We start from the raw sequence: 11317 nt of genomic DNA, 5'->3' as shown, positions 1-11317 counted from the left end.
CTAAAACCTAAAATTATCCTTAATGAATGAATGATTGATGAATGATTTGATTTCCCCATTCTCCAGCCTCTATTTTGTGTTTCCGGGCTTGGATTTGGGGCAAAAAGGAGCCCAGAAATCGCTGGGGGCGACTTCTGCAACTTTCTGCACGTGGCGTCTGTCACGCGTACGCGTAGGTCACGCGTGCGCATCATTTGGAGATTTTCCTTGTCACGCGTACGCGTCGCTTGTGCTCTGCACTAGACACGCGTCCGCGTCGTCCATGCGCGCGCGTCGCTGTCAGTTTCTTCAAAACATTATTTTGCGCGTTCCTTCCACTTTTTCATGTTTCCTTTCTGTCCTCTAAGCCATTCCTGCCCTATAAAGCCTGAAAATACTTAACACACAGATCACGGCATCGAATGATAATAAAGGATAATTAAAATTAATATTTTTAAGGCTTAGGAAACATGTTTTCACATATATCACATAATAAGGAAGGAATTGTAAAACCATGCAAATTATATGAATAAGTGGGTGAAGAATTGATAAAAACCACTCAATTGAGCACAAGATAAATCATAAAATAGTGGTTTATCAACCTCCCCACACTTAAACATTAGCATGTCCTCATGCTAAATTCAAGAGAAACTGAAAAAGAGTGAAGGTAGAATGGTAGAATCTATGCAATGCAATCTATCTAAATGCAAGCTACCTAAATGAATCTTGCAATTCTAATTACTATCCACCTAGATATACAAAGCTTAGATGTGGTTAAATTGAGTCTAATTTTTAAGGAATCATATATGCATAACCCAGGCTAAATCATATTTAAATACATTCACAATTGAGTTGAGTTAATCAAAAGAGTTCACAAACTTGCAAGATAAACAGTGATTAAACATGGATATATGGAGATGAGCTATTGAACCCTCATTGGATTTGTGTATACACTCTAATCACTCAGTGTTTGGGCTTAATCACTCTACTCTTCTCTAGTCATGCTTTCTAAGACTTTGTTCTTCATCTAACCAATCAACAAATATTTAATGTACACATGCAAACATCATGAGGTCTTTTCAAGGTTATAATGGTGTTAAGGCATGGGAGAGGATATATATATATGGCCAAGTAAGCTATAAATTGAATCCTTGATTAGTCCAAGATCTCACCTAACATATACATACTCTATACAATTCTAACTTTATGCCTAACTATCCAAATTTTCCCACTTTTGTATCACATACTCACGTACCAAATTATTTTCAATTTTCTCACATGTGCATTGATCTTTTTACTAAACTCATTATTGGGGTAATTTTTGTCCCCTTATTTAATTATTTAATTATAGGGATTTTTTTTAAGCATAATATATCAATGCACATGTTATTTTAATTATTTTGGTTTCACATAAGCATGCACCCAAATTCCCAATAATTTATCAATTTAATACTTTTCCTATCAACCCATGTTCCCACAGTTTTCCCACACTTAGTAGATACACAATCTCTATCTTAAGCTAACCAAAGATTCAATTTGGGATATTTAATTTGTTTTCCTACTTAAGGCTATTGATGTGACAAAATTCAGAATAAATGAGGATTAAAAGGCTCAAGGTGACTAACAAGGGTGACATAAAAAAGTAGGCTTATTTGGGATAAGTGAGCAAAAGCAAGTAATGGCCTCAATCATATGCAAGCATGTAAATACATTCTATATTGGACATATAGAATGGAACAAAGCAAAAGGTTGCAATCATAGTGAAGAAACACACAGGAATGAAAACTATGGTTAAATAATATAACCATGCAATTAAGCTCAAATCTCACAGGTTGTGTGTTCTTTGGCTCAAAAACCATATATCATTTATGTATATCATGCAAGTAAGAATAAAGATTTCCAACTCAATCAATGTGAATCCTTGAATGGATTTTGTAAAGAAATAAATACATCCTTTAAAAAATGTTGTCAATTTACCATATTTATTACACTACAAAAAAAAAAGGTTAAAACGGCGGTTATTTTGGGTAATTACGGCGGTTATAACCACCATTATGACCAAAACTGGCGCCTCCAAGAAACGCCGTTATTCTGGGCGCCATTCTGGTTATTACGGCGGTTTTTCGAAGGTTAAAATGGCGGTTTGTAACCGCCATTATTTCCGCATAAAATGGCGGTTTTTGAACAGCCGCCGTTTTTACCAGGATGTTGTGGCATCTCTTCCGTTTAAAATGGCGGTTAGAAACCGCCGTTTTTCCCATGATAACCGCCATTTTTACCATGTTATAATGGCATCTTGTGTGTTTAAAATGACAGTTTCTAACCGCCGTTTTTACCAAAATATAATGGCATCATTTTCGTTTAAAATAGCAGTTTTTAACCGCCGTTTCTACCAGCGTATAATGGAATCATTTTCATTTAAAACGGGGGTTTCTAACCGCCGTTTGTACCTAATTATGATGACAATTTTATGCTTTTTAAAATAAGATTGAAACCACTAATTTAAAGTGATATTTTTGAAACTCACTTAAAAATCTCATAATAACCAAAAGGTATAGCCATAAATCAAACATCATAAGATGATTTTTAATTCATACATGATCCAAAAGTCATAATCCAAGTCATAATTGAAATGTCATAATCCAAAAAACAAAGTATCAAAATAATCCTTAACAAGCATTGACTAATTCTGACTTATAATTGTCTTAACATATCAAGCAAGGTCATGCTTTCTTGTTGCTTGCTCCAGAAGACCTACTTCCTAACTCTTTTGGTGATGGAATCTCACTCTCCTGATCCAATCCCTACAACAAAAATATAATTATTATGAGCACAAGAAATACAAGAAAAAGGCATATATTAATAATAAGTGGATAATTATGAATTTGAATTCATCTAAAAAATACATATAAAATGTTACTAATAATACTACTAGTGCTAGTTGTTAATTAGCTTTCCCATGTGCTTGTTAACCATAGCAGCGACAAAGAATGAAGCCTTAAGATCTTTCTATTCACTGATGTATAGAATCATTTTCAAACAAAGCAATAACAGCAATAACAACCCTTAGTCAACAACCAGCAATAACACATGCTCATGCTCACCTATTACCATTAGTTGCTTCCTACTTATGCCTATATACCACAAACATTGATAAATCTTTTTTTTTCACTTTTTGTTAATCAATTATAATTTACAACAAAATCAGAACGGGAAGTCAAAATCTGTATTCATGAACAATTTACAATTATTTCACTCAAAAGTACATTCAAATAGCCAACAGTGACCATGACCGAATCTTAACTTGTTTTGGAGATCAAAAGTATTCATGAACAGTTTACAATTATTTCACATCAAAAGGAAAAAAAAGAGAGAATTCTATGATGAATATGAACACTACTACTTGGGGGAGAAACCCTAATATTTCTCTACAAGGAGATGCTACTTCTCAATTAGCCCAACTACAACTGTTGCAAAATCTGTTGCAAATCATGAACGGCAACACATTTCTTAACATGGGGAATAACCCTAATTTCCCCTTAGGAAACCCCAGCTTTAATAATTCTTATCTTAACGGGTCAAACATCCTTCAAACTGTAGAACCTTTTGGCTTGAAAAGTGAAGAATATCGATCACAATCAAACCCTACTGGTCTATTATTATCTCAATCAGACTACAGTAATGACTTCTTTCAACATGGATTGTCAACAAATACACGAGAGCTTGAATGCTATAACAAACTTAGCAACACTACTAATCAAGCAGAGATTAATCTACTGTATCCTGCATTAGTAGCATCCTCTCCACTGTTTACAATTATCTCACATCAAAAGAAAAAAAAAGAGGATAATTGTATTTGTACCTGTGAAACTTGTTGAGTAGGGAACATTCCAGCCAATTGTATTGGAATTTTACCTCCTTCCTTAGAAGCAATATAGGAGACTAGCGCTTGCAATTGCGCTTTAACGGTATCCAACTCTTCTTGCACATTTGGACCACAAGTAGATGATGTTCCAACATCATTTGAAGAACCTAAATTCATTTGACTAATCCTTGTAGTGTTGTTCTTGAAAGCAATTGTTGGAACAGCTCCCATACCTAAACCTCGAACACGACCAGGGTGCTCTTTCCCAAAAACTACTCCAAGAGCATCAAGAGGAGAATTAAGAGTTAATTCCATCGGTTGTTGGCTGCTATATGCTTCAATCTTCTCCTACATGTATAAAAAAAAAGAAAGAATCAAAAATAGTATTATATTATAAAAAAGAAAGAAAAAGAAATACAAACAAGTTACTTATTACACTTTAGTCTTACTGCTATTTCTTTAGCTTTTTCGTTAACATAACTTCCATCTGTTTTCTTGTGAGTGATGTCCCACATTTGAACCCTACTAACTTCTTTTCCCGTCTCTTCCGTCTAAAATTTAAGAAAAGTAGAAAGACTCGATCAAAAAATAGAAGCCTACTAACTTCAATCATGTATATATCATTCATCTAATTATTATCTGAGATAGATTAGATATGCAGAAAAATTAAGAGATGATGCATGCATTATATTTGAGATAGATTAGATATGCATGCATTAATTGATTACCAATTCAGCCCTTCTTCTTGCAATTGATTTAGCACCTGAAGTATGAGGAATTATTTGTTTTTGCCGAATTTCTTGATTCCTCTTACAAAGTTTCTGCAAGTTAAATTTGGACATAATTAAATAGAACCAAACATGCATTCAACATATAACAATAATAATGGTTTCAAGAGGGCAAAAGAGTGCAGCACTACTGCATGAGAAGCTATCACTAGTTCATTACCAACTCTATATAAAATAAAATACAAGAGCAGGCAGCAGCAATATCTGCTTCATATAAGGCTTACCTGAGTTTCAGGCTTCAAACGATATTCTACAAATAAAGCCCATTGATCAGGAGCAATATCTTCTGGTGCATTATTTATGATCTCGGTTTTACTCAACCTCGGATCATAAAAATCATTCCAAAGCTTTATCCTATGTTCCCTCCATTTTTTGCCAAGTGATTGGAGAAAAAATCGTTTGGCCAAGTTATCACTCACTTTGAAGCAAAATCGAGCCTTCAAAATTATAACAAAGAATATATATTAACCAGCAAATATAACTAAATAATGGCAAAGAAATAAGCTTTAGAGTTTGAGTAATCTTCTTACTAGGAAAAAAATATTCCATTGATTTTCAAAAAAGCTTTTTGGAATGTTTGACCACTTTTCAAAACTGATTGAAAATGCTACAGAATCAGTGGCCAATTGCCCACAAACTCCTGCAAGGAGTCCAGCTACTTCTCCTATTGCTGCATGATGTTTATCAAAAGTGACAACTATGCACAAACCTTCTAGCAAATTATGCACATCCTTCACTAATAAATGAAGGTGTGTACTAGCTCCGTATTCATCTAAAATAGACAAATAAGTATAAATAAATAAGTAAATGAGCTACTAAAGAATAAAATAAATAATTTTTAAATAATAGACACTATAGAATTGACTTAATAATAACTTTTCAGATTAAAAAAAAAGCTGTAAAACTGTAAAAGTGATATATAATATGATAATAAATAAATAAATGGAGACTGAATAATTTCTCTGCTATAATGAAATTTATCACCAGTTGCATGTAACAAAGCAAAGCATGATCCCAAAACCCAGCTATAAATGAGTACATACAATAATAATGTTCAGTATCTAGTTTTTATCATCAGCAAAATTCCACATATGCTAATATAGGAAACAAGTATATAACATCTCATTTAATAAAGCAGATTAACCCCGAATATGAATATGAATATAACATCACTTCTGGTAAAGGGTCCTCCTTTGTCCAATTACCATAGTCACTTTTATTTTTTACTTTTCTAACCGCAATATATATATATATATATATATATATATATATATATATATATATATATATATATATATCAATATAAAATATATATTAAAAATAATTAAATAATATATATTTATTTATAAATATAAGGTAGTTACTTTAGAGATTAATTTAGTAGTTAATTTTTAATGTATTTTTTATAATTAATATACACAAACGAAAGCCACTAAGAGTGATCAACAACAAGAAATTTGGACAATATATGTATAAGATTTTAGTTCAAATTTTATCGCAATTAAATGTAAGATAAATATATTTTTTCTTTAATTAAAGAAATGTATGCAGGATGTAAATCCATAATAGTGAGAATTATTACTGATGAAAACTTGGTAGATCCAATCCAACACTTGATTTATTTCCCAATGGATGAGAATTACAAATTAAATTAGCAAGTTCATTGAAGGAGTAAGAGTCAACTGAACGATCCACCCAATTAATAATTAAATTTATAATTGTCTTTTCTACGAAATATAAAAAGCATAGTCAAATTAAGACACCAGAAGGGAGCAGAGAAGCCATGAAACACACTTTGAATTCCAGCAAGTAAATCAAAAGATAAGGTACATGAATTAATACACACAGATATATAATATTATATATATTAATATATATAGATAGATAGATAGCTTGATTGTGTTTTATGTCATGGCCTATAACATCTCATCATCAATCACATATATATGAATAGTAAAATCCATGAATTCATTTAATAAGTATTTAATAAAGCCCTAAAATACAGTTTAGTTAATGTTAATCTATACATACCTATGGCATCAATAGTCCAATAATGTTTAGATTCACGTCCACGTTTATGTTTAGGTTCGGATGGATGCTCAGAAGAATTTGAAGCTGCCGACTTGTCTCGGGATGAACTTGCAGGTGCTGCCGACTTGTCTCGTGAGGAACTTGCAGCTGCTGTCGACTTGTCCCGGGAGGAACTTGAAGCTGCTGACTTGTCTCGGGAGGAATTTACAGCTGCTGCCGACTTGTCTCGGGAGGAATTTGTAGCTGCCGATGTCTCTCGGGAGGAATTTGCAGCTGCTGCGGACTTGACTTGTGATGCATTTGAAGCTGCCAACTTGTCTCGGGAGAAATTTGCAGCTGCAATTGACTTGTCTTGTGAAGAATTTGCAGCTGCTGCTGCTTTAAGTAGATTCTTGTACCTCTTTTGCTTTGGCATATCTGCATAATAGATCAAGAAATTCAGGAAGTTACATATCTGCAAGTTAAATTTGAAGACCTAGTAACTAGTATATATCAGTAGGCACTACTATAATGTATAGATAAAATAATTTCATACCATAAATATGAATTATAACTAAATGATAGTTGGAAATAAAATAATAGTTGGAAATAAAATAATAAGTATAGATAAAATGTGAATTATAATTAAATGAAAACTTAAATATAAATTTCATACCATAAATTAATTTAACCTACTAACTATTCCGACATGTGTTCGTCTTCTCCAATGTCATCATCTAGTAGTTCATCATCTACCTCATCTCTTAACAATGATAGATTATCACCATTTTCAAATAAAGAATCCAAGTTTTGCTCTAACCATGGCTCATTCTCGCATGCTTCATCATCTTCATTTCCCCCCATATCATATGAGTCTCTTGGCTTCAAATGCACGACAACACTCCAATCTTTATTCACTTCATCATTGACAAAATACACCATTCGAGCTTGTGAGGCTTCAATATATGGATCATGCTCCTCTCGGTCACCACTGTGTATTACTCGTGAAAAATTAACAGAAGTAAAACCCCAACTATCCTTTCTACAGCCCCATTCTCTAGTGGTGTCAGCCCATTTACATTTGAATAAAGTAACCCGAAATCGGCCATTGTAGTTTAGTTCTATAATATCTTCTAATTTGCCATAATATGACAAATCAACATTCCTAACATTAGCATCACTAGCGCTAGCAACACAAGGAGTTGAAGACATTAAGAAAACTCCACTATTCTGGGTTTTTAACCCATTGTCTCGATTGGTAGTTCGAAAGGAGAACCCATTGATACTAAATGTAGAAAACCTTTTGGCATATCGTGATGGACCCCTTGCTAAGTATCTCAAATCCTCATGCACAGTATTCATAACGTCTGGGTTCATAAGCTATTATGATAGAACAACATATTAGTTATTATATCCACAAATATTGCTCAATATTAGCAAAAAAGATCACTTTTCTATTTACCTGCGTAAGAAACCAAGTAACAAAATCTTTGTTAACTCTTTTTTCTATCTTTACATTTGAAGGCCTTCTACCCTTAGATCGTCTTCGTACAAAATCTTTGAAGTCACTGTCAGATATGAAAGTTTAACTCTAACTAAACAACTATTTTCAAGTAAATAAAAAACATGTACGTAAATCCTTAAGTACTTACTCAATGAACGGTTTGACATATGGACAATTTAGAACCACATAGCGATGTGCTTGTTTTTTTTCCATAGGTGACAACTCAAATACTGTGAAAGCTCCCTTAGAGTTACCCATTTGTGGAAAAAGTGAATCAACATGTGTATTGTAATTACCATCCGGACGATCATCAACACGTGGTGGCCTATTAAATCTTGTCTCAATCCCTTCTAAGTATCGAGAGCAAAATGTAAGAGCTTCTTTAGCCACATATCCCTCAGCTATAGAACCCTCTGATTTAGCTTTGTTTCGTACATAGGACTTCAAATGTCCTAAATACCTAGTTTGTATAATTGGCTTTAGTAAGCAAGATATAACTAAGTGACAGGTTAAATGAACAATGACTGAAAAGAGATATTTACCTCTCAATAGGATACATCCACCTATAGTGTACTGGTCCTCCAAGTTTTGCTTCATCAACTAGATGACAGGTTAAATGAACCATGATTGTAAAGAAAGAAGGAGGGAACAACATTTCTAAATGACAAAGGGTAAGGATTATTCGAGGTTGGAGCTTCTCAAGTTCTGTAAGACTGAAGCTTTTAGAGCACAGCTGTTGAAAGAATGAAGACAACTCTATTAGCACTGCAGTAACTTTATCTGGTAGCACATTACGTATGGCAATGGGTAATAGTTGCTGCATAAGGACGTGGCAATCATAGCTCTTCAATCCAGAGAGCTTTCTTTGCCTCAGGTCAATACACCGTGAAATATTACTCGAGAGACCATCTGGTACTCTAATATTCTTTATAGTACGCAAGAATACATCTTTCATGGAATTTGACATTGTGAACAAAGATGGATGATATCTCCCATTTTCATCTGGCCATAAATCTTTCCTTATACCCATTTCTTTGAGATCCTTACGAGCTTTGAGATTATCCTTTGACCTTCCAGTCTCATTGAGCAAAGTGTATAACACATTGTCGCAAACATTCTTTTCAATATGCATGACATCTAGATTGTGGCGCAATAAGTTAGACTCCCGATAAGGAAGATCAAAAAATATGCTTTTCTTCCTCCACATCCCCGATTCATCATCTTCTTCAACAACTTTTCGCCGAGTCCTCTTACCTTTACTTGCCTGTAGTTCCTTCCCAAATGAAACATTGATGCCTTCAAGTTGTTCCAATATTTTTGACCCTGTTAGTACTGCTGGGGGATCCCTCAACTCAATTTTTCCGTTAAATTTTACACGACTTAGCCTAAACTTATGACCCCTTTCTAAGAAACGGCGATGCCCCAAAAAATACCATTTTCCACCATGCTTTAATCTATATGAATCAGTGTTGAAGTTACATGTGGGACAAGCATATTTACTGTGTACGTTCCACCCATATAAGTTACCAAGGCCTGGAAAATCACTAATTGTCCACATTAATGCTGCTCGTAATGTAAACATTTCATTCTTGAACCTATCTAATGTTTGAACACCATCATGCCACAACTCTTTTAACTCTTTGATAAGAGGTTGTAAGTATACGTCTATGTTGTTTCCTGGCATTTTCTCTCCGGGAATAATCATTGACAAGATTAGTGATGTTGGCTTCATGCACTCCCATGGAGGTCGATTGTATGGAATAAGCACCACTGGCCAAACGCTATAGTTTGTACGCATAGCTCCAAAGGGGTTGAATCCATCAGCTGCAAGACCAAGACGTACATTTCGAGGATCTTCAGCAAACCTATCATGAAGTAAATGAAATGTCTTCCAAGCTTCAGAATCTCGCGGATGCCTCATCTTCGAATCTTTCTTTTCTGCCGAAGCATGCCATCGCATTGATTGAGCAGTCTTAGAACACATGAATAATCGTTGAAGTCTCGGTTTTAGTGGAAAGTATCGCAAGATCTTTGCCGGTTTCTTCTTTTTAGCATCGCTCCATTTAGATGTCTTGCATCTTTTGCATTCTTGCAAATCTTCATCCTCCCCCCAATATAACATGCAATCATTAGGGCAAGCAGGTATCTTGGTATAATTAAGCCCTAGTTTGTTTATGGTTTTCTTGGCCTCATAGAATGTATTTGAAATCTTCGCATTTCCAAAAGCATCTTTTATTAACTTGAGAATTTTGGTCATGGCTTTGTCACTTATTCTGTATAAGCACTTTATGTGATACAGACTAATCAAGAAAGACAGTTTTGAATACTTTGTGCACCCTTCGTACAATTGGTCACTACCATCTTCCAACAACTTGTAAAATTCTACATTTTCTGCATTGTCTCCATCTCCATCTTCTATGTTGTCTTCATCTTCATCTCCATCTTCTATGTTATCTTCATCTCCATATCCATCTTCATTCAAGTCAGGTCCAGTAACTCCAAACGCGTCATTGAGCATTGTTACCATTGGATGTTGAGATGTCAAATCATCTTGTACAATATGACTAGTTTGATGAGCTTGTGACCCAACTCCAACTGCTTCTTCACCATGCCAATACCAAACTTTGTAGTTTTCTGGAAATGGCTTGACTATTAAATGTTCAAAAACTTTCTCTCTTGTTTGCCACTTGCCAAAACCACACACCGGACAAGGGCATTTAATCTGACGACCCCCGAGAGATCGATGCTCAAAAGCGAAATCCAAAAACTTGTTTAGACCATCTTTATACTCATGCGTGTTTCGTGGTTTTCCAATCCATGACTTATCGATTGACATGACTAAGAGGGAATACAAATAGAAATTTTAAAAAATCTATTCATTAAAAATCTCTCTCTCTCATATTAACTAGGCAACTAACTAGTATATATCAGCATGCACTACTATAAAAAGAAATTCTTGTATGCACAAATTAGATATCAAACAAATACTTAAATAGTATTTTAAAAGAAATTATAAAAAAAATTGTAATTACCTCTTCCAAATGATAATTTTGTGGCTGTAACAATGGCTTTGTGAACTTTTCCTTCTCAAGTAGTGGTATATATGCAAATTAATTTTTTTCTACAAGATAGAAAGAGACAAAAAAATTATAATTTATAAAAAAAGAGAAA

The 11317-nt window shown here is 34.0% G+C and overlaps 3 protein-coding genes and 1 long non-coding RNA gene across 4 annotated transcripts; all 4 read right to left on the bottom strand.

Annotated features, from left to right (window-relative positions):
• Window positions 1–2702: 2702 nt before the first annotated feature.
• LOC112783980 (uncharacterized) lies at window positions 2703–5060 on the bottom strand. Its single transcript, XM_072231135.1, has 4 exons — window positions 4857–5060; window positions 4573–4665; window positions 3842–4395; window positions 2703–2783 (listed from the first exon to the last, which is right to left on the bottom strand). The coding sequence occupies exons 3-4, from the start codon at window positions 4157–4159 to the stop codon at window positions 2703–2705; spliced, it is 399 nt and encodes a 132-aa protein (XP_072087236.1). The 5' UTR covers window positions 4160–4395; window positions 4573–4665; window positions 4857–5060.
• Window positions 4270–5840, bottom strand: LOC112786032 (uncharacterized). The gene is made up of 6 exons (XM_072231134.1): window positions 5806–5840; window positions 5617–5657; window positions 5244–5404; window positions 4857–5069; window positions 4573–4665; window positions 4270–4395 (listed from the first exon to the last, which is right to left on the bottom strand). Exons 1-6 carry the CDS (start codon window positions 5838–5840, stop codon window positions 4270–4272), a joined length of 669 nt encoding a protein of 222 aa, XP_072087235.1.
• A 2315-nt stretch (window positions 5841–8155) lies between these two features.
• On the bottom strand, window positions 8156–8854 carry LOC140182710 (uncharacterized). The gene is made up of 3 exons (XR_011878763.1): window positions 8689–8854; window positions 8295–8606; window positions 8156–8210 (listed from the first exon to the last, which is right to left on the bottom strand). It is a non-coding gene; the product is annotated as an uncharacterized lncRNA (long non-coding RNA).
• Window positions 8855–8868: 14 nt separating this feature from the next.
• Window positions 8869–10982, bottom strand: LOC112786029 (uncharacterized). Its single transcript, XM_072231133.1, has 2 exons — window positions 8942–10982; window positions 8869–8879 (listed from the first exon to the last, which is right to left on the bottom strand). The coding sequence occupies exons 1-2, from the start codon at window positions 10980–10982 to the stop codon at window positions 8869–8871; spliced, it is 2052 nt and encodes a 683-aa protein (XP_072087234.1).
• Between the last annotated feature and the right edge of the window lie 335 nt (window positions 10983–11317).

This window comes from Arachis hypogaea, chromosome 20 (assembly GCF_003086295.3).
Source record: "Arachis hypogaea cultivar Tifrunner chromosome 20, arahy.Tifrunner.gnm2.J5K5, whole genome shotgun sequence".
NCBI lineage: Eukaryota > Viridiplantae > Streptophyta > Magnoliopsida > Fabales > Fabaceae > Arachis > Arachis hypogaea.
Note: the sequence above shows the minus strand (reverse complement) of the source record. Positions and strands in the feature narration are given on the sequence as shown.

Coding starts and splice junctions, on each gene's coding strand:
- LOC112783980 (XM_072231135.1), bottom strand. CDS start 4,159: ATGGAATTAACTCTTAATTCTCCTCTTGATGCTCTTGGAGTAGTTTTT. Junction 2,784..3,841: donor CTACTCAACAAGTTTCACAG/GTACAAATACAA, acceptor TTTTTGTTGTAG/GGATTGGATCAGGAGAGTGA.
- LOC112786032 (XM_072231134.1), bottom strand. CDS start 5,840: ATGGTAATTGGACAAAGGAGGACCCTTTACCAGAA. Junction 5,658..5,805: donor AGGAGGACCCTTTACCAGAA/GTGATGTTATAT, acceptor ACTCATTTATAG/CTGGGTTTTGGGATCATGCT. Junction 5,405..5,616: donor TGCTTTGTTACATGCAACTG/GTGATAAATTTC, acceptor TGTCTATTTTAG/ATGAATACGGAGCTAGTACA.
- LOC112786029 (XM_072231133.1), bottom strand. CDS start 10,982: ATGTCAATCGATAAGTCATGGATTGGAAAACCACGAAACACGCATGAG.